The sequence below is a fragment of the Ascaphus truei genome, chromosome 9 (assembly GCF_040206685.1).
Source record: "Ascaphus truei isolate aAscTru1 chromosome 9, aAscTru1.hap1, whole genome shotgun sequence".
In the NCBI taxonomy this organism is placed as follows: Eukaryota; Metazoa; Chordata; class Amphibia; order Anura; family Ascaphidae; genus Ascaphus; species Ascaphus truei.
In genome coordinates this window covers 22,708,302-22,736,111 of record NC_134491.1, presented here as the reverse complement: position 1 = coordinate 22,736,111, position 27,810 = coordinate 22,708,302, and the positions used below count along the sequence as shown (strand labels likewise).

At 43.7% G+C, this 27,810-nt stretch overlaps 1 protein-coding gene across 1 annotated transcript; it reads right to left on the bottom strand.

The window, feature by feature from the left end:
* Positions 1-363: 363 nt before the first annotated feature.
* On the bottom strand, positions 364-21,300 carry ERO1A (endoplasmic reticulum oxidoreductase 1 alpha). Its single transcript, XM_075615382.1, has 15 exons — positions 21,181-21,300; positions 17,000-17,119; positions 16,058-16,141; positions 15,179-15,217; positions 14,279-14,364; positions 13,169-13,242; positions 11,665-11,785; positions 10,999-11,045; positions 8,777-8,803; positions 7,498-7,590; positions 6,642-6,889; positions 5,507-5,692; positions 4,230-4,316; positions 2,121-2,254; positions 364-574 (listed from the first exon to the last, which is right to left on the bottom strand). The coding sequence occupies exons 1-15, from the start codon at positions 21,298-21,300 to the stop codon at positions 517-519; spliced, it is 1,524 nt and encodes a 507-aa protein (XP_075471497.1). The 3' UTR covers positions 364-516.
* Between the last annotated feature and the right edge of the window lie 6,510 nt (positions 21,301-27,810).

The following is a 27,810-nucleotide window of genomic DNA, read 5'->3' as shown; positions in this document are numbered from 1 at the left end:
GTGATGGTTCTTCTATAAACTGCAACTGCACCATTGCATAAATATCACTATTGACATCAATAGGGGTTTCCATAGGATTGCATCGTATGAAGGCCAAAGTATAAGGTTGTCTAAGTTGCCTTTTGGCCAAATCATGAGTCTATTGCTATAGACCAGGGGAGCTCAACTCCCTCCACACCCCTCTCCCCAAAAAATAGGTTTTCCCAGCTTCAGCACAGGTGGCTGTTTGAAGGCTGTGATTCATTTTGAAATCTCTTTACACATGTACAGGTTACCTATTCTAAAGCAAAATCAGTGAGTTTTAAATTGATGCAAAAGTTTTGTGCAACATTAGAATGTTTTTTTATTATACAATATACACAGCAGGTTTGTTAAAGAACGTGGCACATTCACAAGTTTGTTTAAACAAATGATAGGTCCATTTCACAAAATCAATGTGCAAAGTCTCAGTACCGCAAATTAACATTCCACACAGGGCAGAGTGATATTTTGTCAATGTAAGGTCGTGATAAACCTTCAAACATCCTTTAGTAGCTTCCTGAAGTTCTCCAATTCTTTAACACTTGTTGAAATCCTGCGAACAGAGTAGATCAAAAAATGGTTTAAGCACAGAACTAGGTTGGTTTATAGGTTTCTTCAAAAAAAAAACATGGAAGGAAATGAGCCCATATGATTGCATAGAATGTTTAAATACAAGGTGAACTTACAGATCCCAGGATAAAAGCAGGGCATCTCTGGAGCTGAACCCCATTTACCGCTGTTGGGGGGGCCCCCCTGCTTCCAGAGATTCCCCAGTTGGGGGTGCTAGTAGCCACTCCAGCTGATCTTTAAAGTGCCAACATCACATGGGCCAATAGGAAGTGGAACCTAATGACGTCACAGCTTCCGATTGGCCCGCAGGGCACAGGAGCTTTGAAAAAAAAAAAATGGCCATGTGATCCCTGCTAGCCAAGCGGAGCAGCCACCGGCACCCAGTTTAGCAGTATCTGCAGAAGCAGGGGGTCCCCGGAGCTGAAATGAATGTGGAAGTTTGTATTGTTTGCATCGGAGCAAGCATTTCTGCCATTGTGTCAGCATTTTAGGACTGATTTTTTTTTTTTTTAAGGGTGTACAGGAAACTGCAGCTTTTCAAGAGCGGCACAATCGTCAGTGCAAGAAAAAGTTTCAGGTAGGCAACTCTAGCCCAGGGGTCTCGAAACCTGTCAAGAGCCGCACACAGGCCAGCTTTTATGGATATCCCTGTTTCAGCACAGCTGGCTCAATCAGGGGCCCAGTTGAGCACTGAGGCACTGATTGAGCCACCTGTGCTGAAACGGGGATATCCATAAAACCTGGCCTGTGTGCGGCTTTTGAGGACAGGTTTCGAGACCCCTGCTCTAGCCCAACCAGCGGAATACCCTAAGCCAGGGGTGTTCAACACCAATCCTCAAGCCTCCCCACCTCCAACAGGTCAGGTTCTCAGGATATCCCTGCTTCAGAACAGGTGGCTCAGAGGCTCAGTATTGGACTGAGCCGCCTGTGCTGAAGCAATATCCTGAAAACGACCTGTTGGGGGACACTGGAGCCGAGCCCCCCCCTGGGTTATGCATATGGAACAGAAATGGGATAGCTGAAGAATAGAGGAGCTTTGTTCTAAGAATATTGAGAAACTAAGGCCATAGAGAGGGATGGGAAAAGGGCTATAAAAATAGTGTGGACTGCCATATTTGAGCTACAAAATACATTTTGGCATGCCATTCTCTCCATAAAAGTTGTATAAGTTATAACCCTACAAAATAACCATTTGTATAAAATACTTTCACCCAAAAACATGTAGTGTTTTTTGGAATTACTAAAAAAAACAAAAAGGGTTAGAACTTCACAAATGTAATTAGTTAGATTCATAAACCCAGAGGGACTTGCAATACATCGCAATGGTGTTAAAGTTGTGCTTCAGTGAGTACTGGAGTATTAGGTGATATCTATTGTTAGCCCAAATTAAAAAAAAAAGGTATAAGAGAAGCTTTCGAGAGTTCTCCTCTCTTGCTCAGGGCATTGATACCGAGTCACAATCTTGCCATGAGCTGAACACAGCAAAGATCTGGAATGGAATTAATTTTAACCGTCTGATGAACACCAACCATCCAAAAGCGTTCAACAAAGCCACAATTTCTTGCCGCGTAAGCTGGAATCCGTAGGGCAGGCCGCGTTCTGGGAGGTTCGCAATTTGTGTCTCAGAGAATAGGATTTTTAGAGCTGTGCCGAGGCCTTGAGTCTGTAACATTAAAAAGGAACGTCAATTTCCAAAACTAAAAATAAAATATGGTTCATCTGCCAAATGGAAAAAAAAATGCTGGGTTTCCTAAACTACTCCTGCCCTAATTTCCAAAAGATCTGGCAGCCATGGATCCTACACAAGTATCCCCGGTCTGCAATCCCACTGTATTATGCTTTAAATGCCCCATGTGAGACCTCCTAAGGCCAAGGGGATGAGGCGTCTTCCCCCTCAGCCAGGGAACCACTATGTAACAAAAAAGAAACTTGGGTTGTAGAGGTTCTGTTTAATATTGTCATGCACTCCACGATTTCTGTATAAATGTACAACTCTTTCAATTTATTGACTGATGGTTTGTATGTATGTCTTTATTTATACAGCACCATCAATACATAGCGTTTCACAGCAGCAATACACGTGACAATCATATAAATTACAAATAACATCATGAGAATAAGTGCTTCAGACATAAAAGTAACATTTAGGAAAAGGAGTCCCTGCTCCGAAGAACTTACAATTTAATTGGTTGGAGGAACAGATACAGTAGGAGTGGGTTCTGGTACGTGTGTCTGCAGGGGGCAGAGCTTTATGTATCAGGTGTATAATGTTAGCCACGGAGCTACTCATATGCTTCGTTAAGCAGGTGTGTTTTAAAGGTGGGTCTTAAAGGTGGATAGAGAGGGTGCTAGTCGGATATTGAGGGGAAGGGCATTCCAGAGGTGTGGGGCATTGAGTGAGAAAGGTTTAAGGCGGGAGAGAGCTTTAGATACAAAGGGGGTAGAGAGAAGACATCCTTGAGCAGAACGCAAGAGTGAGGATGGTGCATAACGAGAAATTAGGGCTGAGATGTAAGGAGGGGCAGAAGAGTGTAAAGCTTTAAAAGTGAGGAGGAGAATTGAGTGTGAGATGCAGGATTTGACAGGAAGCCAGGAGAGGGATTTCAGCAGGGGAGATACTGAGACAGATTTAGGAAAGAGTAGAGTGATTCTGGCAGCAGCGTTTAGGATAGATTGTAGGGGAGACAGGTGAGAGGCAGGAAGGCCGGACAGCAGGAGGTTACAGTAATCAAGGCGGGAGAGAATGAGGGACTGTGACAGTTTTAGCAGTCGAGCAACAGAGGAACGGGTGTATCTTTGTTATATTGCGGAGGAAAAAGCAACAGGTTTTAGATATGTTTTGAATGTGAGAGGAATCGAGTGTGACCCCTAGGCAGCGTGCTTGGACTACTGGGTGAATGATCGTAGTTCCAACAGTAATGTGGAAGGAGGTAGTAGGGCCAGGTTTGGGAGGAAGTGTAAGGAGCTCTGTTTTTGCCATGTTAAATTTAAGTCGGCAGAGGGCCATCCAGGATGATATCGCAGAGAGACATTCAGAAACATTGGTCCGCACAGCAGGTGTAAGGTCGAGTGTTGAAAAGCAAATTTGTGTCATCAGCATTGTATCTCCCGGACTGCATCCCTACCCCCTCCTAAATTTCTTAATTGTACCTTCCCCAACCGCTTATTTTCCCCCTATGGAAAATTTCAATAAAGGTTGTTAAAAAAAAAAACAAATGTAAAAAAGGAATTACAAACATGTATTTGTGATATCGAGCAGCCCACAAGCCTACGTCAGATTAACTCACCTGAAGCTTTCCCCACAAGCCTACGTCAGATTAACTCACCTGAAGCTTTCCCCACAAGCCTACGTCAGATTAACTCACCTGAAGCTTTCCCCACAAGCCTACGTCAGATTAACTCACCTGAAGCTTTCCCCACAAGCCTACATCAGATTAACTCACCTGAAGCTTTCCCCACAAGCCTACGTCAGATTAACTCACCTGAAGCTTTCCCCACAAGCCTACGTCAGATTAACTCACCTGAAGCTTTCCCCACAAGCCTACGTCAGATTAACTCACCTGAAGCTTTCCCCACAAGCCTACGTCAGATTAACTCACCTGAAGCTTTCCCCACAAGCCTACGTCAGATTAACTCACCTGAAGCTTTCCCCACAAGCGGCATTTAAAGCATCCAACGCATTCCATTATTCTTGAAATGTTTCTAAAACGTTGTCTAAAATCCTCCTTGGGAATAGAAAAAAAAGCTGTGTGTGCTGTGCACGCGCATAGTAAGTGAAACTTCTTTGACTTTTGTCACAGAAATTGTGTTTGTAAGATGTTTTAATTAAAAATCAAAATACAATTTCATTGACAAAATGCAAATACATTTTGACTTTGAAGGTGCATGCTCGGCACACATCCCCTGTATTAGCTATTTGCACTAGGTGTGAATTCCTCGTGCGTGTGACTGTGTGCGTGTGACTGTGTGTGTGTGTGACTGTGTGTGCGTGTGACTGTGTGTGTGTGCGTGTGACTCTGTGTGTGTGCATGTGTGACTCTGTGTGTGTGCATGTGTGACTCTGTGTGTGTGCATGTGTGACTCTGTGTGCGTGCATGTGTGATGTATGCGCACCTCACGTCACCCCCCTGCACCTCAGGTCACCCCCTGCACCTCAGGTCACCCCCCTGCACCTCAGGTCACCCCCCTGCACCTCAGGTCACCCCCTGCACCTCAGGTCACCCCCCTGCACCTCACGTCACCCCCCTGCACCTCAGGTCACCCCCCTGCACCTCAGGTCACCCCCCTGCACCTCACGTCACCCCCCTGCAGCTCACATCACCCACCCCCCTGCACCTCACATCACCCCCCGGCACCTCACATTAACCCCCTACACCTCCTCACCTCACATCACCCCCCGGCACCTCACATCACCCCCCTTCACCCCCTCACCTTCTCACCTCCCCTCACCCCCTACAACTCCCCTCACCCCCTGCACCTCCGATCACCCCCCTTCACATCACCCCCCTTCACCCCCTCACATCACCCCCCTTCACCCCCTCACATCACCCCCCTTCACCCCCTCACATCACCCCCCCACATCACCCCCCCCATCACCCCCCCCATCACCCCCCCCATCACCCCCCCACATCACCCCCCCACATCACCCCCCCACATCACCCCCCCACATCACCCCCCCACATCACCCCCCCACATCACCCCCCCCTTACCTCCCCCTCACCCGTAGCTGTTTTTCCAAACTTTAAAGGGGCATTCCAAGCAATATTAGAGCAATAATAGTATTAGAGAATCCTTTATTTTTTTATTTTAAATTCCACTTGTAATGCCATTTTTGCAACACTTTCCTGTTTCTGATCATTTGTTGCCAATGTTCCCAGCAGTCTGAGCTGCAAGCTGTAACAATAGATAATGTTACCTTAGGCTGAGGTCCCGTTGCACGCGTCCGCACGGCTGGCTTGCTTGCCGGCGGCGCGTGCAACTCGCTGTACCGCGATCTGCGGTCTACAGGCTGCTTTTCTTGGAGCGGGGGGGGGCGTGGCCAAACGGGTCGGGGGGGGCGCGGCCATGACGGGAGGGGGCGCGGCCATGACGGAGGGGGGCGGGGTCCAAAACAAAGCAGGGCTCACAGCACTGCAGCAGCTCCACACACTAGCTGGCTTGCCATTCGTTGAAGGGAGCCAGTCTATGATTGGCCCCTTCGCGTACCATGTGACGCGTTGCAGCAAGAGAACACCATTCTCTCGTGTCTCCTGCTGGCTACCGCGTCACAGCATGTAGCAAGTTAGAAGTGAGGAGGGACTGGGACCCGATCGTGAGTTCAAACAGGAATGGTAAGTTGAGCTCACGTCGCCGCCCGCGCACACGGGCGCAGCGGGTCCCAGCCCTTAGTAATATCAGGATACATTGTAGCTGCTGAGTTACACCGACTGAAGGATTGATTGAAACTGAAAGGCGGCCATTTAGTGAACTCTAGGAAGCAGGATCTTTGCTGATCAATCACGGGAGAATTAAAATCAATCGGCAGCTTAGGTAATACAGTTTCAATAAAAGGCTGCAATTATTAAATTAAAATATTTAAGTGCTGCTTGGATTGCCTCTTTAAAAAGGAATGCACACGCCTCCCCCACAAAAAGTATTTTTTTTAATACATGGTTAAAACATGCACCACTTTTTTTGCAAAAAAAATTAGTTGGAAAATACAAAAAAAAAAAGTTAGTTTTTAATATTTTATAAAAATCCAAAACAAACACCGAGTTTTGGCAAAACAAACATTTCAGTAGAAAAATACACCAGCGGAAAAAGCCCACAATTACTACAGAATGGAACGAGACCACCCAAATATTAACATTTTTTCAGGTGAGGGCAATTGAAGGTGACCCGGTTTAGCAAAACATGTGAGAATGTCTTTAGTGTGGGAAAAAAACATAAACCCCTCAAAAAACACACCCCCAGATTTAAAATCTTGTTCACGTGCTGCACATGTGTAGTACCCGTTCCGACCTGGTATTACTATATGCACTTAAACAATATTTTGAACTAAAATAACATTACTTGGCATCACGCTGGAGCTCTAGGAGGCGCGCGTTTGTTTCCCTGTCTTTGGTGTTGTTTCCTGTATACAGCAGGAAACCCGGACAGTCGCACAATGGCAGAACTTTGGAAAGGGCCCGCAGTTCTATCAGATAAATAAAATACAGGTTCTGCAGCCTCCTCGGGCCTTCGTTCTGTGTAAGGGCCGCATCAAACCGCTTCTGAAACTCGGTCACGTTGGGGCCCCAGGTCTTCTCAAGCCAAGTGTCTAAAATAAAATTGCGAAAATAAAGAAATTAGAATGAACTAGACTAGTAACAAAGGGCTGAAGGATTGGCTCAGCGAACCTGGTTCAGTTCCCGCTGTCAGCTCCTCGTGACCTTGGGCAAGTCGCTACCTCCCTCAGGCAGCGCAAACAGATTGTAAGCTCACCTGGGCAGGGACTGTAACATTCCTATGTGCTGCTCACATTCGCATTGGGTGAAAAGCTCTATATGAAATAAAGTTATTATTAACAGAAAGCCCCGCTGATCCTGCAACTGTGAATGGATGTAACCCTTGGCTACAAAGTCATCAAATGCAAAGCCAATCAATCACGTTTCTTCAGCAATCCCACATAGGTGTATATAACCAGTCTGACCAGAATACAAGTTTATGGAATGGCTGCCGAGCATTGTTGCTTTGTTGCCCAAATACATGACAGCAAATTCTGTGATTATTTGGCATAATAGCCACGTAGATATTCTATGCTGCATACGGGGTTTATTACATTGACATTACATGTCATTTTCTGAACACATTAGGGAATTTACATTATCATTGCATTTATTTTTCTATAGTAATCCTTGAAACAATTCTGCTAATAATTGTGCTTACCCTGCAACAAATATTGTGCACTCAGATGAATATTAATGCTTGCGTGTAATCCAGAAATAAGTCTGTAGAAGGCTCTTTTATCTACACAAAGTCCTAAAAGAAAAGAATAAATAGTGATTGAAATACCTAAAGTGTAACGAGCCTTATTTTTTAAAAAGGCAATCCAAGCGGCACTTAAAACATATATACATACAGCCTTTGATTACCTTTATTGAAAACTAATTACCTAAAATGCCGATCTATTAGTTCTCCCGTGATCGATGGGTGCACTAAATTGCTGCCTTTCAGTTTCTATCAATCCTTCGGTCAGTAACTCAGCAGCTACAATGTATCCTGATATTACTAAGGTAAAGTTATCTATTGTTACAGTTGCAGCTCAAACTGCTGGGAATATTGGCAACAAATTATCACAAAAACTGAAAAGTGTTGCAAAGATCTTTCACTTCGGAGGAAGTTTGATAAAAAACCTGCTATAAAAATCAAAGGATGCTCATTATATCCAAACTCATGAATAATGGCATTAAGAGTTGAATAAAAATAAATAAAAAATAAATGTATTAAGTATTAGCCAATACTATAGAACCAATTTATAAAAAAAAAAAAAATATTTATTTTTTCAAAACACACAACATGTAGGATATTGCATGGACTGCTCCTTTAATATCAAGCCTATAAACAATGCAATATTTGAGTGATTTAATAACCTTCAGCAGCAAAAAGTCATTTAAGATACATACCAAACTTCCTCTATTTCAATATTTTGAAGGAAAACATCAATACATTTCATGCAATTTCCTACATTTTAAAGTGGCAGTGAGCATAAGACTAATTACCTCTAGCACAGGAGGGGGAGGGGACCTAAACTCCAGTCCTCAAGCCCCCCCAACAGGTCAGGTTTTCAGGATATCCCAGCTGCAGCACAGGTGGATCAATCAGAGGCTAAGTCAAAGATTGAGCCACCTGTGCTGAGGCAGGGATATCCTGAAAACCTGTCCTGTTTGGGGGGGGGGTCATTGAGGACTGGAGTTGTACACCCGTGCGCTAGACTGTAAGCTCCCCCAAGCAGGGACCCTCATTACCTCTCTGTATCCGTGTGTGCGTGTTTGTCCGCGCCTGTATGTAACGGTTTATGTTTTGGTAATATGCATAACGCTGCACCCATTGTACCACGCCGCGGGATATGAATATGTATAATTATACTAATGGCAACCAATACCTCGCCTGAAAAACCAAAAAGAAATCATTTGATTACTGCCGTGTATCCGACAGTGATGCTTACCTTCAAGCCAGCTAAAAAACATCTTTCCTGCAGATAGAGTAAAAATGTGTGAGTTATGTTCTGTACAACATGGAAACATTTAAATAGAGATTTTTTTTATTTATTTTTTTAAGGTGTAATTAAGTGGTTTTAGCATTTAAAACCATGTTTGTGTATTTTTGTATGTCTTATTATTCAAGTATATTAGTGTTATGCTAATATGATTTTCCCCTGTCACTCTTTTTTCTGTAACCCAAATTTCAAAAGTTCAATTAAAAAAATTGGAAATAAAAGCATGTTCTGTTTGCCGGCCGCATACACAGGGAATGCATCGGATGTGCTGGATTTCCAACCCTTATTGCATGGTCAGATTAGTGTTAAAACTGAACAAAAAGCTGGTTTGAAGGTGTAAAGCCCCCTCCCAAAACCACAGCAACAACTGACGTCTTGCATGTGATCTTATTTTTACAATCATTCTGTAAATATAACCGATATCACAGATTCCACAAGTTCAGGACATTATAAATAAAGTTCCTTGTTAAAATGATACTTTACAGCTCCTAACGTTTTATGTCCGAAGCGCTTATTCAGTGTGCTCTAATATTGTCACGTGTATTGCAACATGCCATATATCTGGATAGCGCCATACAGTATAAAGATATACACCCCAATATTTTTTTTAAACAGCTTAAAATACGTATTTCTTCGTATATACTCACCTGTTCAATATAAAAACAATTGTACAGTGAAACAGTCATACAGAAAGAATATGGTGGTAACAATAATTTGTGTTGCATTGCAGCGGTGCTTAGCACCAGTCCTCAAGCCCCCTGCACCCCCGCCAAAAAAAGGCCAGGTTTTCAGGATATCACAGCTTCAGCACAGGTGGCTCAATCAGACCCTGCTTCAGCACGGGTGGCTCAGTCTTCAACTGAGCCACCTGTGCTGAAGCAGGGATATCCTGAAAACCTGACCTGTTGGGGGGCTTGAGGACTGACGTTGAGAAACACTGTTCTAGTATTGTCACCATGACTGCCAACACCGTGAGGGTCATTTAATAAGCCCACCCAACTGAACTGTGGCCTACCCAGAGAGACCACCAGATTTAGCAGAGGAAGTCGTTGCTTTCAATGGGACTCCTTTACTGTGATAAACATGGGGCTGATATTTGAGCAGATTCTCCCGGCTGTAAAAACGGAACCCTCTGCCAAAACAGATAGGGGACGCCAGCGGTGAATAGGCGGAGAAATTGCCTGTCATAGATCCATTTCCCTTACATACCTTCACTTTCCCCTAAAAAAAATCAAAAATGAAAAATAAAGTATGAGAATACACGAGTGACAGATTTAATTATCTGCAATAAAAGCCGTTCTCTTGTAATTCTGGATTTAGGTGGATTAGGCAAAACGAGAGGTTGAGCCTCTTTAAGAAGTGAAGTGGATAATTAATAACTGATCTAGAGCAGGGGGGCTCAACTCCAGTCCTCAAGACCCCCCCAACAAGTCAGATTTTCAGGATATCCCAGCTTCAGCACAGGTGGCTCAATCCGTCTCTGCTTCAGCACAGGTGGCTCAGTCTAAGACTGAGCCACCTGTGCTAAAGCAGGGACGGAGTGAGACACCTGTGCTAAAGCTGGAATATCATTAAAACCGGACCTGTTGGGGGGTTTCAGATATACTCTGAAATGTGCAAGCAGCAAGTTAATATGTGCATTAATACAAATACATAATGTATACTAGTACAAAATGATGTTCCATCTGCATATGCAACAATAATCAAGTAACAATAGAATGCTTTTAAAGCAACAGTGCTTATTTGTGATCCGATGTAGAGAGCCTGATGTCAGAAAGCCAGATAAAGTATGATTAAACTTTTGCAACAGTCTTTAAACAGGATCTCTGTAGAGAACAGGGACCCAATATTTACTTCCGGCTGTTCCTAAACACCTTGAATGCCGGACCCTCAGATCAAACCCCTATAGGTCTTTACCTGCTTTGTGCTGCGAGGGAGGGGGAAGCAGAGGCAGACAACATACAGTACCAATTATCAGACTAAATTTAACATGTCTTCAACCTCGCCTACTAGGTAAGAAATTCAACATTGTGGGCAAATGCCTTGTAGGGTTTGGGCTACCTTAATGCCTCAGGTGTCTGAAACCAATTGGAGGCTACGAGTGTGTAGAGATGCTTTGAATCATACAAGGGTATTCACTTTCTTTTATCTTTTTGCGTAAGACTATTTACCTCGACCAGACGCCAGTGGATTTAAAGGCTTTTTAATTGCTCGTGGCCTACAAGAAATGAAGATAAAAGCTCAGTGAATAATCAGCACAACACTATAAATTACAGTGTGGGATTCATCACCCACCGAGACTGTGATGGCAGATACAATAGATAGTTGGACATCTTTTTAGATACATGGGAAGGATGTAGATCCAGGGAGTAATGTGATTGCCGTTATTTGGAGTTAGGAAGGAGTTTATTTTTCCCCTTATGGAGATATCATTGGATAATGTGTCACTGGGGTTTGTGTTTGCCTTCCTCTGGATCAGTAAATACAAATATAGGATAAAGTATCTGTCGTCTACATTTAGCATGGGTTAAACTTGATGGACGTACGTCTTTTAACAACCTCATCTACTATGTAACTATGTAACTATGTAACTATGTAACACATAACAGTGTTTGCGCTTTCAGACGGTTTCCCCAGAAGACACAGACACGTTGCAGATCAACACTAACACAGTAATGGGGGGAGGAACATGTTGTATAATGATTTTATATCTGCTATTATGAAATTAACTTCATTTTTTAAATTGGAGTACTAATTACTCAGGTCAGTGTGGTCAGTATGGTACAAAGTATGCCTATTTTTTTAGTGCATTGAAACACGCCCTCTTACTGACGTACTTGAAACAGTTTTCCTCATATATGCTATTCCAGACCTTCCAGGCACCAGATCCTTTGTAACCCGTGTACCGTTCGGGATTAAGCAGCAAGTCGACGTATTCTGCGTCGGGGGACTCTTCATCTGTGAAGATAGAAATATATGCAGCCATAAGCAGCTTCAGTTACACGGGGAATACTTCTGATACTCCTACAAGAGAATGTGTCATTTTAAGTGTTATAGTACTTTATCTATATATAGTCGTTACTCAATAGCAGGCAATTAGTGAGCATCAATTGGAGCCGTGTTTCTCAACCAGGGTGCTAAGTAACCCAGGGGTGCCTCAGACTAGCCCTAAGGGTGCTCGGCAGAAAGGAAGTGCTTTTACAGCATGAACCCAAATGCTGTCATCGTTTATGAATGTATTACATTTAAAATAAACTGAATTTTAGAATTATATTTGCAGTCAATGATGAAACACGAATTGGAAGTGTAAACTTAGGTTGTAATCAGATACTTTTGTTTTTAGTTTCTATCCAGTATACAGTAATTGGAGCTGGAAAATGAGAGCATTGGTCAATGATGGGGTGACCCCAGCAACTAGTGCATCTCAATAGTGGTGCCATGTGGGGGGGGGGGTACAAAACACCAAATTAAGCAAAGAAAACGAAAGAATCCAATTGATGGATATGGAGCCGATTAGTACCACTTTGGTCTGTTTGGCAGCTGAGATTGAGAAATAATCCCCCATTGTGTCAATCTGATACAGATCACAGGATGGTTGTTGAATCTAAGATATCTATGGTTCCAAGTCTCTCCCAGAGGCAAAACACACACACACACACACACACACACACCATATTCTATGGGGTCCCTGAAGGCCAAAAACACTGCCCAAGATGGATCAAAGAAAACAACCCTATGGATGTCAACTGAACCTTTTATTTGATGCATACGGTGCAGTTCTTTCCCCCAGAATGGCTCCACTTTGGCCTTGATACATATGCCCAGGACTCGACAAATGCACTTGCTCACAGCGAGGGCATTTTTCCCGCTGTCAAGTGTCACCTGTGGCGTCTCCCGCCATTCTCCTGCTACTTGCGATTGTCTCCCCTGCAGCTCCTGTGAAAATGGCTGCGAGGCGTCAAATGATGCTGCGCTGCCATGACAACGGGATGCTACGTGACGTTGCCATGACAACTTCCCACCACGTGACGTCTTAACGTCGCGTAGCGTCCCATTGTCATGGCAAGTCCCATTGTCATGGCAACGCAGCATCTTTTGACGCCACGCAGCCATTTTCACAGGAGCTGCAGGGGAGAATTGCAAGTTGCAGGGGAGAAGCATGAAAATGGTGGGAGATGCCGCATCCCACCGCAGGTAAGATTCATGAGGCGGGTGAGGTTTTTGGGGGGGTTGACTGTTTTGGGCGAGTGCTTTTTGGTTTTAGAATTTGTCGTGCCCTGTATATGCCCCTATAGTTTCAGAGCTTTACAATATGGATCTAAAGCAGAGAAACAGAAATACCATCAGCTTCACAAAAGTTGGTTGAAGAATCGTCATGTTTGGCCCACTGCATTACAGCTTCCTGCGCTTCTTCACTAGGAGCGGGAACAAATTACACACGTCAGCTACTGCTTCAAAAAGTGCCGCCATGGTTAGCAAGAACAAACCAAAGGCGGCAGCGGCAGCGGCAGCGGCAGCGGCAGCGGCAGCGGCAGCGGCAGCGGCAGCAGCACACAGCTAGGAAGTGTACAGCTTACTCTGTAACTGTTGTAGCATCACAGCAGGTACATCCAGGTAACATTTCAGAGCACTATGCTCTTCAGATCTATGTACAGAAGGGCTCGGTACCCCGAAATGCCTGGATGCTACAATAGATACACAGCAAGTGGTTGTACTGCACTTGCTGCCTCCTTTGGTTTCTTCGTACATAGACAGGATTTCGCTTTGGGATGCCAGGATCCATGAGGATGGAGCAACAGGACGGCTTAGGCCCGGGCCATGGTGCCGTCGCCCGTGCGGAGGCTGTCCATGGTGGACGGGCCGTGGGGGGCGTTCATAGGGGCGTCGGCGAACTGCTCACATGACCTGCGTGTCGCTCCAAGAAATCAGTTTCAACTGACTTCTTGCTCAACGCGAGCCCCCTTCTGCCTCCACGTTCTATGGGCGCGATCGATGCCTTAAGGCAGCGGTGTGCAAACTGGGGGGCGCGGGGTTTTACAGAGGCCCCGCGCGCTTCCCGAAGGCACTTAAATTAAGTGCCGGGGGGAGCTGCAGGGCCTCTGTAACCCTTTACTTACCTAGGCTCCGGCGGCTTCCTTCCTGCGTCGCCATGGCAATGCGGCATCAAAATAACGCCGCGAGGTCATGTGACGTCACGTTGCTATGGCGTCATGACGCCAGAGCGCAGGTAAGTGGGGCTTAGGGGGGGGCGCGGGAGTGAGGGGACCGCCGGCAGGGGGGCGCAGGGAAAAAAGTTTGCGCCCCCCTGCCTTAAGGCAATCTGATTGCGCCCGTGCGGACGCCTCCGCGCGGTCTCCCACCCCACGGACTCAGCCCTACCCTTCAGTGGACCAGTGATTACTGGAGCACCACGTGTAGGATTTACAAGTGAGACGTCATATAGAAACAAACCTCAGTGATGCATCGACGGCTCCAAGTCGCTTTGCCTTTTCACATTCATCGTCTGCGCCACTCCCATGACTTGCCTTTTCGGTGCACTGACGTAGAGATAAAGGCTTTAAATCAACGCCCGTAACCAAACTTTAAGAGATCCTACTGGCAGCAGCACACTTCTCTTCCCCATCGCATGCAGGGACAACAAGATGACTACACATTGCATAGCGCAGGGGCGGCCAACTCCAGTCCTCGAGGGTCACCAACAGGCTAGGGTTTATGGATATCCCTGCTTCAGCACAGGTGGCTCAATGAGTGGCTCAGTCAACGGCATACATTTTCATGGTATGTATGTGTTTATTTACATAGCGCCATCCATGTACATGGCACTTCACAACAGTTATACGCGCAACATAACGTAACAATGGAAACACGCGCTTTAGACATAAGAGTAACAATAGGAAAAGTTGGTCCTGTCCCGGAGAGCTTACAATCTAAGTGCACCCTTTCCTTGCATGTGGGAAGAACCTTCTCTATACTGTCTGCAATGAACTGTTCCACGAGTTACTTACAAATAAGGATAGTTAGGAATTTCGATTGTAACCAATATTATACAAATTGTGCAATGAGCTGGAGTTTCAGAGCTCTGTCCTCCATAATTCAGTCCGTTTAACACTATATATTAACCCTTACACTGAAATAAAGTGAGAGAAGAGCGAGATTCCTTATTGATCCATAAGAAGGCTTCTGGATAAGTGCTGTGTACAGTAGGAGTGAGAAGCTTGCTCAGGCAATTGGGTAACTGGTGCAGAAAGTATTAGAACTGATGGGTATTGAAGTTACATGAGACAAAGCTGCATATTGAGTTGCACAGAATAAGGTTTGCAGAGATTTTAATCATTCTTATAGTACCCTCACCTTATAGACTGAAGACACAAGGCCAAAGGGAACTTCATTCTTAAAAACAAATTAAAAGCACCTTCATTTACAATTTATTAAATACAACCACAGCCGTTACTCTGAAATCAGGGGGGGGGGCAACAGGTCAGGTTTTCAGGATATCCCTGTTTCAGCACAGGTAGCTTAGTCGATGGAGCCACCTGTGCTGAAGCAGGGATATCCTTAACATCCACTCCTGCACTAAAATGAACAATTCCAAAACACTGGTGAGCTCCTGCCCCTGGAAACGTTCTGCCCCTGGAATAATGCAGACATCAATATCCGTACTTGGCAGCTCGTGACGTTGGATGTATTCTTTTAATGTTTGCATAATAGAAATTAAAATTACAGCTGATACAGAACCCAATCTATACTGTACGATAATACACGCAGGGTGATGGCGGTCTTCAGTGGGCATGGAGAACCACATTTATACAATCAAGGTATACACGTGTTATCGAGAGTTCAAACACTGCGGTCTCCCTGCGCTAGTTCTTGGGAATACAGAGGTTCCTGCTGCTCATTTAGGAAAAGCCCGATGGCCGCTGTGAAAGACTCCGATTTACTAATAAGAATAAACTTATTCAAACAGTTCCATAGAGTTAGATGAAAATCCTTTGGGGATAATGTATTTTTTGCAGGTAGTGACCGGCGTTAGAACACAAGATGTACACATGAATGTTCGGTCCTGTAAGTATATGTACATCCATACTTTTCTTGTTTAAAGATTACAATGTCGTTTTCGTCTATATTGTAATATATTTTATACTGTGCTTATTTCACAAAGTTTGTTCCTTATACTAAAGCCGGGGGGAGGGGGTGTAGGGCGGGGGGAGAGGAATAAAGTGTTGTTCTTACGGCTGGACACGGTCTCACGGCACAGTCACTTATTCCACAGTGGCTATTTTCAGTCCAAAATGGGCAAGGTTTCTGCAAGTTTACCTATAAAAATATAGAATCATGTCAGAGACGTCGAGATGTTTAGAACTCGGCCTGCACCATAAAGAGCAATAACCGCCGGCACACAAAGCCACGTGCTAGATCACCAAGACATTCACAGACAGCACCAAGAGAACAAAGTACAATGTAAACCTAAAAAACGGATTTCCTGACTGTGTACAATTGGATTTTTTTTTGGTAACAACTGCAGAATTGCTCCATACAACCCAAAAGCATCTCAAGGGTTAATTTAACCGTCAGGGTCCGCTCAGAAAGCACATAGCTCTGCAGTGTATTGCAGGCCTTCCCGTGCTGAAGGGGTTAACTTCAGGTACGCCTATAGAGCAGGAGTGGTCAACTGCAGTCCTCAGGGGCCACCAACAGGTCAGGTTTTAAGGATATCCCTGCTTCAGCACAGGTGGTTCATAACCTGACCTGTTGGTGGCCCTTGAGGACATGAGGTGGCCAGCCCTGCTGTAGAAGGTGCAGAACTCCCATGTTTGGCATTTTTAGGCTAATCTACCTGTAGGAAAGGAAAATATATGCCCCAAATTGAATTATGTCTGGGATATCATCCAGTGGTTTAAAACAAAGACTTCCCAGCACCCAAGATGTTTATATTAGGTGATAGAGGCGGATGGGATTAGCACAGTTTTACGGCCTATTACTATACCCAAATCTATACCCAAATCCTTCATTGTACTGGAAAGCCAATTTAAATAGAACTCAGAGAAAATAAATGTGCTATAAATCACTTTACATGTTTTAAAGTTCTCATTTCCCGAGGGAACCCAAGTTTATTAAGAAGTCTAACTAGCGAGATTGGGGTGTTCCCAATACACTGTTACATTTATTGATTACCTTGTAGTAGCGAAAGTAGTCACTTCTCAGCAGTTTTTGTAATTTAGGGAACAGGTTGTAATTGCTAAAATGGTCAATAGTTCCCACATCACAGGTGCAATCATCGATGTAACCAGTGACCTGCAGGACCAGAATAAAAATACTTTAAAAGCAGCAATAATTATTGGTCACCATTTGGTTGCACTGCGTTATAATGTCATGGGCTCATGACATTACTGTATGTATACCTGTATGTGAACTTTACCAATAAAAAGATTGATACACAAAAAAAAAAGCAGCAATAATTAACATTATCCAAGCAAGATAAATATAAACAGATCATCGGCATGCAGGAAAATACAGAATGTGGACCTCAATTACAAGAACACTCATATAATAAACAGCATATTCCAGAGTAACAATCTGGAGTATCATTTTACCTTCAGTACTGGATGTGTAACCATACAAGGAGGTACAGAGTAGCTGTACTTTAATACTTTTTTTGTTACCCACAACTTTAATCCTGCACTAAAATAAATCGGAGTTAAAATTTAAATTCTGTATTTATAGCACAAAAAAAAGTAACCCTTTAAAACCAGAAATGAATGGTTTGAAATGGTTACTTTTATTTTGGTGTGATGCTGTGGCGGTGCAGGTTCATTCTCTTGTTTAGCCCCTGCACTGCCACAGCATCACACGCGGAACAAGAGACAGTCCTCTTGGCGAACATTTCTCTGACTCTGGCCATAAGATGAACGATTTGAGGGTTGCCATACTCAAAGGTAATCTTAAAACACCGAAAGAGAGACGGTTGCATGAATACAAATTTATGCAACTGTTCGGGACACTTAGCAGTGGCCTAAACAGAGATCGAAATTTTATGAGTCATTACTGACACAAGTGAACTCTCTTCCCATGAGCGCTATAGGCCATGTCTGTACATACTGTGCTATATGTATGCACACACAGCTGTCTCTCACACATACTTATACTCCTTGTTTTTCCATCCCTATACACCAATAGGGACCACATAGTATCCACACACACTTTTAGTTATGCTACTAACTCTCACATTTCCACACCCACCCACACCATTTATATCCGCTCCCACTCTACACACACCTTTTGTAAAGCACTGTATATACTGTGGGCTCTCCATTCATGTTAATTCACACTGATACACATACACACTCTTTCATCACTTGCTTTCAGGAACCTTTTGACACCTCCAGCCATAAAACACATCCACACCGGGGGAAGGACCAGCACAGATAACATTCCAATAGACACTGTTTATAGTATAGCTTTTGCTTGCTTCATTCATTGTAACATCGCCGGAAGAAGAGATCAGTGTATCTCGAAAGCTCGCACAAATAAAAGCATTTCGTTAGCCACAGAACGGTATCATCTATTTATTTTTTGATTATTGAAGCTCGGCTAACACGGTACTGATACCTCTACATATATATATATACATATATACACCTTTTAAGTTATGGTGGGTGAAAAAGGCAACAAAAAACTCCACCGTTAGCATATAGCCAATAAAGAATATCACTTGTGAGCACATTCAAGTGAATGTGCTCACAAGTGATATTCTTTATTGGCTATATGCTAACGGTGGATGTTTTTTGTTGCCTTTTTCACCCACCATAACTTAAAAAGTATATGGTAAACCTACTCAGCCTAGAAATATTGCAAAGCAAGTATAAACCAACCTCACACTGATGATACCCATCAAGGTTGAAACATGTCTGTGAGTGGTTTGACTTGCTTTGCACCTAATCCCATGCTGTGCTTAAAAGCTGTGTGAACAGCATTGCATTAGCTTGTATGTGTTCCATGTGAATGGATATTCCAGGCAAAAGGTGACACATTGTGTGCTCATTTGCATGTCATTTCCCAGAATCCCTTGCTGCAGTGGAAGCACTGTATGCCGGGTGATAATGGTGAAAGGCAGGGTTGCAGGTGTGTGTGTGTGTGCGTGCGTGTGCGCGCGCGCGTGCGTGTGTGCGTGTGTGTGTGTCTGATGTGTAAAGATTACATGCCCACTTTAACTATTGACAATCTTGGGACTCCTTTTTCTATTTCAATTTATAGTGCTTATACTATTTCTCTCCAGCCTGCACTATTTTGTGCTGGTACACTGCTAGTATTACTGTATTTAGCATTATATGGACATTACATGTTCTCCTTGCCTTTGGGATTTGGATCCCCTACAGTGGATCATTGACCCTCTAAGTGTACTAATTAGTTCACTATTGACAATTCTGAGACCTTTCTTGTATCCAGCCTGCACTATTGTGCTGATACCCTGCTATTATTATCTAGCACTACATAGACTTTATATGCTCTCTCTATTTCTGGGACTTGGATTCCTTACAGTGGACATTTGACCTTCTGAGTGTACTAAAGCCTGGTCTCTTTCCCATACAGTTTAGCTTAGTTCTGTTCCATCTAGTATATCACTTTCTCCAGCTGCATATGTGTGTTTTGTGGCTGGTCATTACTCTGTGGGAACTGCTGAGAGCCCACTATCTGTATAGGGAATATCCCTCTCTTTTGCTGTTGTTATGATATTAGCACTTTATTAGAATTTGTTTTTTGTTCCTTGTGTCTTTTTATTTTAGTGTCAGTGGGCTTTTTGTTGTTACTTTGCTATGCTTTCTGTAGGTCCCTGCTTGGTCTTAATCTGTTTTTTTTATTAATTTCTCTGTTTAATTGGTTCAATACATTTTTGTACTTTCTTGATTTATCAGCGTGCTTGATGTGGGTTTTCTTTCTTCCTGTGTTCTTATATATTTTCCCCATAACACCGCCACTTGCACTCTACTTTGTGATAATTTTTTATTTTTTTCTCTCTCTCGCTCTGAGAGAGTTATGCCAGCAGTTATGCCAGCTCTCCAGCGGACACGGAACCCCTGATCGCGGCGGCTATTTATTTTATTTTTTTCGCGATCCCCGTTATAACGCGTTTGCATTATGTGGACCCAAAGCACCGCGTTAGAACGGGGTTCAGTTGTATATATATAATAGTGAATAAGACTTGGAAAAGTGCCAAGTATATACAGTGAAAAAGATAGTAAGTGACTGAATGGTGTTTAAAGTGTAAGGATAATAACAAATATTGTATTGCTGATAGATGGGGATACTTGTATACCAATAGGTAAGAAGCACAAGGTCCCGGCAGCTCTCAAATTGGACAACCAATCCAGAAAGGGACATACACATAGGGAAAAAGAGAGTGCACACTAAAGCAAGGGACAGGTAAACAACTTAATACTGTACAGTGAATATATCTGGACTTTTTATCCCTCTGCTATCCCTTGTCCCCTCCCCCTTCCCCTATATGTATTTTAATATTTGAGTGTTTTGCTAGCTTATAATAGTGTGATTACATTGTTTATTTGTCCTTTGCGTTAGTGTGTTCTCTCTCTCTCTCTCTCTCTTTATATATATATACATATATATATATATATAATTGTTTTTTTTTTACAAATATATGTATGTATTTATTATTATTTTTTTATTTTTAGATATCACAGCGGCTGATCCGCCGTGGCGAGTTATCCTAGACCGCTATGTCAAGCTCCGTGTGCGCTGCGGATTTCTCCTGCTGCGTATATAAAAAATAGTAATACGGCAAATCACACAAAGCACTAGAACCAATTTTAAAAATGATGAAGAAACAGCGCCTCCAGCTGGGCGGTGGAGGATCCGTCATGTGACTTCCGGAACGCCAGCTCCTGTTCTCAGAGGTGAGGGTATAAATTGGGAATAAGTGATTACCTGCTTGTGCCGGGATGAAAGTCCACGCGGGGCCGAAACGGTAGTATTTTTTATATATAACTTCATATTTTTTATATTTGTATCCATGGGCCCACCTGCCACCAATTATAAACCCCCCCCCACCCCCCCTTTTTTTTTTAATGATGCCTTTATCAGGTAAGCATCACATTTAGTGGTGTCGGGTTCAAGCATTAGGAGGTGGGTCTGTTTCAAATGATCCTAATTAGTTTGCCCCAAAATCTGCCCCTCTCCCACATCGATGTATTGTGTCCTTCCATAAGCAGAACCCCCGGCCATAATGCGTGTCGTTCTGCCTCAGGAACAGGAGGGGGGGCCCCCAGAGAGGGCCGCAGTTCAGATTAGCGTGACCCACTTGTTCAAGCAGCATTAAAAAATCCCCCCCATCACAGTACCTGCCCACTGCGCTCTAGGGCGTTTGGCCGAAGCCATTTGCCTGCGACCAACTCGCCACTGGCGCTACGCCACCTTCCGCCATCTTTAAATGTCCTGTGATCTCCCCGGCCACAGGCCATCTCGCGTGGCCGCTACACCGACTGCATTTGTGTGTGCGACACCAGGACACTTTTTTCTATGTGTATATATACATATTTTCCGAGGGCTCCAGCGTCCCGGTCAGACGTGCTCACAAATGCAGAGGCGGTGGCCGCGAGTGGTGCCCTGCGGCTGGGGAGATCCGAGGACATTTAAAGATGGCAGAAGGTGGCGAGGTGACCCGTGGCGGGTAGTGGAGCGCTGGTGGCGATTTTGGTTTACGGCAAAAAATCCCATTCCGTGCCCTCTTACCCAGTTTGATAGCATATGTTGCTTTTATAGGAGATGTTCCTTTACAATCTAATGAGCAGACTCCAGGCCTGAACTGACCCACCGGGTATTAGGATGAATCACCGATTGCTCTTGCATCAAATGGGCCTTTAGGGCGTAGAAAGGTCAGGGTTCCCGGAATGACCTCCGTGATACTTGGTAGAGTCAGTTTGCTCTGTGTGTATCTGTGTCTGTGCATTTGAATCAGTTTGCTAAGCGTTTCTCCCTATATGTATGCATAGGAGCATGCCTCTCTGAATGTTTATATCTGGGAGTGTGGAGACGTAGGGGGGTTACCCTTTAAACTGCAATAGTACCGGATCAGGGCACTGCCGCACAGAAACTCCCATTGAAGTCAATGCCAGTTTCTGTGCAATAGGACACAACTGGCACTATCGCAGTTTAATAAATAATCTGCATATGATGCCTTAGTAAAAAAAAATTAAAAAAAATTGTGATGTGCTATATAACCACGGATCGTGGCGCTATATAACCACGGATTGTGGCTTTTTATAAGTGTAGGCTCCAAGCCAGAAAGGTCTTGCACCGATTTAAAATGCAGTTGCTCACACCAGCATGAACCAAACAATACGGAGCATCTGCATCTCTCAGCAGTTCCCTGTATACAGTGCAGAACTCAGAAAGCTGCAGTCCTCTGACATCATTAGTGTTTCCTGTATACTAGACAGGGGAGATCATCTATCCCATGGGTGGCCAACTCCCGTCCTCAAGGGCCACCAACAGGTCATTGATGATTGACCCATCTGTGCTGAAGCAGGGAGATGCTTAAAAACTCACCTGTTGGTGGCCCTTGAGGACTGCAGGTTGCCACCCCTGTTCTACCCTAAAAGGGGCATATTCACTGAAGAGCGATCAGCCATTATCCCCCATTCTAGTGAATTCCCGATAACGAGCTGTGATGATCCTCACTTTAATGAAGATACCCTTTAACTCATTAAACACTGCCATTAACTTGTGGCAACGCAGTATTTCAGACACAGGGAACACTTCCCACCCCATAAATGTTCTTATAAAGCTGCCGTCCACGCTGTTCTCCATTTACTTATTGATATTTAATTGGGATATCTTTTCTAGTCCTTTCCGACACGGACTTTTTTTATTTTTTTAAATCTGATGTCAAATTCAGGCGATATCAAGCGTTTGGAATTTTACGTTAAAACGGCGCTCTCCCACCAACTCAGCGAAAAGGTTACCATGGTTACCACAGAAGCTAGACGAAGAAAATCATTCTTTTTTTAAAACACAACAATAACGTTAAAAACATCAAATAAAAAAAAACGAACCTGCTCAGGGGGCAAGATAAAAACATTCCCGCCTTTATACTCTGACAGGCTTCTGAGGGGGCTCCTTTTTTTTAAACACTGCTGTCTTTATAGGAGATGAGCTGCTTATTCTGAAGGGGATCAGCGGAACTTCATTTTTCATGTTCACTTCGATCAGGGGTCTCCAAACTACGGCCCGGGGGCCACATCAGGCCCCCCACAAGATTTTATCCGACCCGCAGTAACTTTGAAATATATATATTTTTGCTCATTATATATAATTTCCCAGTGTACGCACGGCATCCTTTCTTTGTAATGGTCACATTTCTCTCTTGTTCTGAATCATATCATGCAGATAACCCCAAAAAGATCCAAATAAAACTTATTAATTCATTTATAACATATATAAAAAATGCTAAAAAGATTTTTCTTTGGGCTGCGAAAATGTGTAGCATATACGATGTGTCCCCCGTACTGAGAAGTTTGGAGACGACTAACTTAGATTGTAAGCTCACCGGGGCAGAGTTTCTTTTGTATGTTGTATTTATTCCCAGTGTTTGTAATGTATTGACCTTCTATTGTAATGTACAGTGCTGCGTATATTTCGGCGCTATATAATTATACATACATGTTGATATCAACAAAATCAGTGCACATTGCGTTTACATTATTAAAACACGCCACCGCCACGGGTCTTTTCAATGTCCTTGTTTAATGGATAACTACAAAACGGATTACAGAAAATAAAACCCATGCATAATACACATTAGTTTTTTTTTTTTTTTAAAGAATGCCTTTAAGGTTATACAAAAAGATAAAAATCACTCATTTCTCAAAAATATATATGTCTGAAATTCATCGGTTTCCACCATTTAAATAATGACTACTTCTACTGAAACACAGCAATAATCAGGTCTTTCGTTTAAATAAAAGTTCTTTAGCACGTGAATACGAATTATTTGTATAATCTATGAACTAAAAGTCGGAATCGCTGCGGGCGAGTTAAAACACTTTGGCGGACGAGTAGAACCAAATGGGACCATTGTACTAAAAGGGCACACGGTCCTTAAATAATATCTAAAGGGGCTGCCCCACGGAGCAATGTAGATAGGGGCTGTGATAAAAAGCACTCAACCAAGAAACCGCTTCTTTACCCATTTAATGGTTATTATTATCTGAAAAGCCCAATTGCAAAAAGTACTCTGATAAATATCATGGGACATACACAGAGATGGAGGACGGACACTTGGAGAGGCTAATAGACTCATTGGGAAAATGTATCATTGTATCACACCATCCTGCCCCTCAAGTCTTCTTGTCATTGCTTGTGACTTGGGTCCGTACGCAGTATGCCGTGACGCCATCTTCCAGGTGCTGGAGGTTTCCGTCCCATTGATCTAAGTGGAGCTAAACTCTTCTCCTGCAATGGGAAGCGGCTTCACGGCACATTAACTAGGAGCCTTAGAGAGAGCAGCAGTTCGTTCTGGAGGAGTTATAGGATATACACAGAATAATGGGATGTATCAACACGCTCCGTTGAGTCTCCTCCAAGTCTAAGGCCGCGATTACAGTGCCCGAGTGTGGGAGGTGACAGGGAGGCGTGGCCACCACGTGGCAAAGTTTGTCTGGCCGAGAGAATCGTGCGCTCTATGGCGTGCCTCAGACGTACGGACTTTTGTTGACGCACGTGCAATGTCGCACGGGCACTATAATCGCGGCCTACAGTTGCATGAAGAGCTCTTAAACCAGGGGTGGCCAACTCTAGTCCTCAAGGGCCACCAACAGGTCAGGTTTTCAGGATATCGCTGCTTCAGCACCGGTGGCTCAATCAGTGGCTCAGTCTTTGTCTGAGCCACTGATTGAGCCACCTGTGCTGAAGCAGGGATATCCTGAAAACCTGACCTGTTGGTAGCCCCTGGACTGAAGTTGGCAACCCCTGTCTTAAACAGATCTACACAGAACAGGAGACCTGATGAACAAGTTTCCCACATCCGACAGCCGAAAGGACCGGACAAAAAACACGTTGCTGGCCTACCGAAGGTGCACTTTGCAGGCGTTGGATATCCACCGCCAGAGCCAACATGTACTGATGGCAGTGGTGTGCTTAATAGGTTAAATATGGGCGATTACCACAACGTCTAAAGAAACCAGAAAAGCACAAATAGTATTAAATATATATATATTATTATTTTATAACATGAGGTCTCAACTGTAACCAATGCTTTGTTTTTTTACAAGTTTGACGAGATCTCTTGCGAGAGGGCGGCTTGCAAACTCCTGGATATGCAGGGAAATTGGTGTTGTAATCTTTCTTTGCTTTTGCCGTTGTGTTAAAAATACTGCTGCTATCACAAGCCAAATATATAAAGGGGAGGCACATCGTTGCCAAAGAAGATTAGCATTACGGATGACCCAAATGGAAATGGAAACAAGCTCTTATACACAGAAAGCAAATAAGTAATCATTTTAAGAGCCATTTTTTTTTCTCCAAAGGAAAGAAATGTTTTTTTAAATACATGCCGATATGGAAAGGCCTCATCAATCTTCTTAGCGCCAACCTTTTAATCACCTTTCTTTTTAATGCTAGGAATAGAACAAGATCAAGTTCTTTGGACGTCTCCAAAGAAGGGGGAACCACGAGGGAACCCACACTACCATCAATGCTCCCTAAAAATGTTCAGAGGTGGCACACAACAAGCTCTTGTTAATCTTGTAGGATAGAGATCCGAGGACCTGAAAAGTCCGCATTGCAATATCCAAAATATATGTGATCTACTCTACTTCCGGGATTCGCTAATACACCCCAATCCGGCGTGAACTGCTACTGAGCCTTATCCTATAAAGTGCAATAGTGCCGATCTGGCAGTACCGCACAGAAAACCCTACTGCTCTAAAACTATTTGGGAACGCTTCTATTTAGAAGCAAATGGTTAATTCTCACAATCTAATCTGTTTAGATTTTCCTTTACATAGTAGATGACAAAAGACAGAATACATTTGGCCGCGCTCAGTAGCACTACTTTTGACACACACACACACACACACACACACACACACACACACACACACACACACACACACACACACACACACACACACACACATATATGTATGTATGAAGTGGGGGGGTTTGTGGTTAGAGCTTGTTGGGGTTGTGCTTTTGTTAATTACATAGTAGAGGAAGTTGAAAAAATTAAATAAAAAACACGGCCCCCGAGTTGAACCTGTGTTAAGGTTAGACAACAGATACTTTATCCTAGATTCGTATTTACAGTATATTGATCTAGTTCTAGAGGAAGGGAAACTAAAAACCCCAGTGACCAGTGTCAGATTTCCCAGTAGTGCCTAGGGGCGGCGGATTTAGAACTCTGACGCTGCCAGTGACACATTGTCCAATGATGTCTGAAAGGGAAAAAATTAATTCCCTCCTGACTCTAGTAACGGCAATCAGATTACTCCCCGGATCAACATCCTTCCCATGGTTACTTATTTCATATATCCCTGTAAACCTTTCTTTTCCAAAAAAGACGTCCAATTTCTTTTTAAGCTATCTATTGTATCTGCCATCACAGTCTCCACGGGTAATGAATCTCACATTGTAACTGCCCTTACTGTAAAGAACCCTTTCCTTTGTTGCTGGTGAAATCTCCTTTCCTCCAACCTTAAGGGATGACACAGAGTCCTTTGTACTGCCCTTGGGATGAATAGTTCTTTTGAAAGCGCCCTGTATTGACCTTTAACTGATGTCAGGCCACTATTAGCCAAGCACATTTAGAGACACTCCTGCACTTTATATAATGGACTTCAGCGGCAGTAAACACTTGATCGGGGTGCGATACCTTGCATGGACACTTATTAAATCTTCCCTTAGTGAAAGAATCTTTAGCTCAGCAGGACAACTGCAGAGACGTGCAAAACATGTATTACTTTAACTCCTGTAGAACAGCATGGCATTCGGTATAAATGTACCAGTGTATAACTGAGCCCTGGGCATTTAAATGATACACTGAATGTACAGTGAATAAATATACCCCATGTGATGCATGTGCATGTCTCGGACAGGTCTGCAACCCTGCCTTTCCCCATTATCTCGTAGAATATAAAGCTTCCACTGCAGCCAGGGATTCTGGGTAATGACATGCAAATGAGCACAGTGTCACCTTTTGCTTCTAATCCATTTTAACATGGAGCCCTATAAGCTTCTGCCTGCTGCAGTACATAGCTGTCCAGCCTGGGTTAAAGAAGTGCAAAGCCAGTAACCTACTCACAAAGTCTTTGGATAATTAATTCTTCTTTCGATTTAAAAACATTTTTTCTCTATAAAAACCACGAGCATTTCCCGGTATTCACTGACATACATGGATCATTTTATAGTCGGTTTATTGTTTAATTATATTGGACTAGTTTGTTTCACATCATTGAGAACACAAATGCATAGCACACCTCAAAAAAAGGTCACACACATCTAGTGAAGCCTCACACTCGCCAGTGATGGGGACAAGCGGATCCTTTTATTTCTAGCAGGTTATTATCCGTAGACAGGCACATCCACGTCCCAGCGTCTCTTGATTAAACAAAGAGGGTCTGAAAAGGGGGGGAAAAAAAGGGAGTGCGTCACAAACGGAGAAATGCACAACGTATTTTCCAGCCAAATGGATTAAGTAACTGATGGTGGAAACCCCTGGCAGGTCCTGTCCCTCCCTCCCTCCCTCGTTCTCCGGCTAGCCGGCCCCCCAGAGGACTTGGTTTTGGGATTTATTGTGGGATCAACGTTTTGGTTTGGACCGGTGTCAAGACAAAGGTCTAAACGGGCGACTGAAACGTTGATCCGGCAATAAATCGCTTACGTTTATACCAAGTCCTCTGGAGGGCCAGAAGGTACCTTTTTTTCCCCGCTATTTGTGGCGGTCTGAGCACCTGTGGCAGTTTAGAACTGGA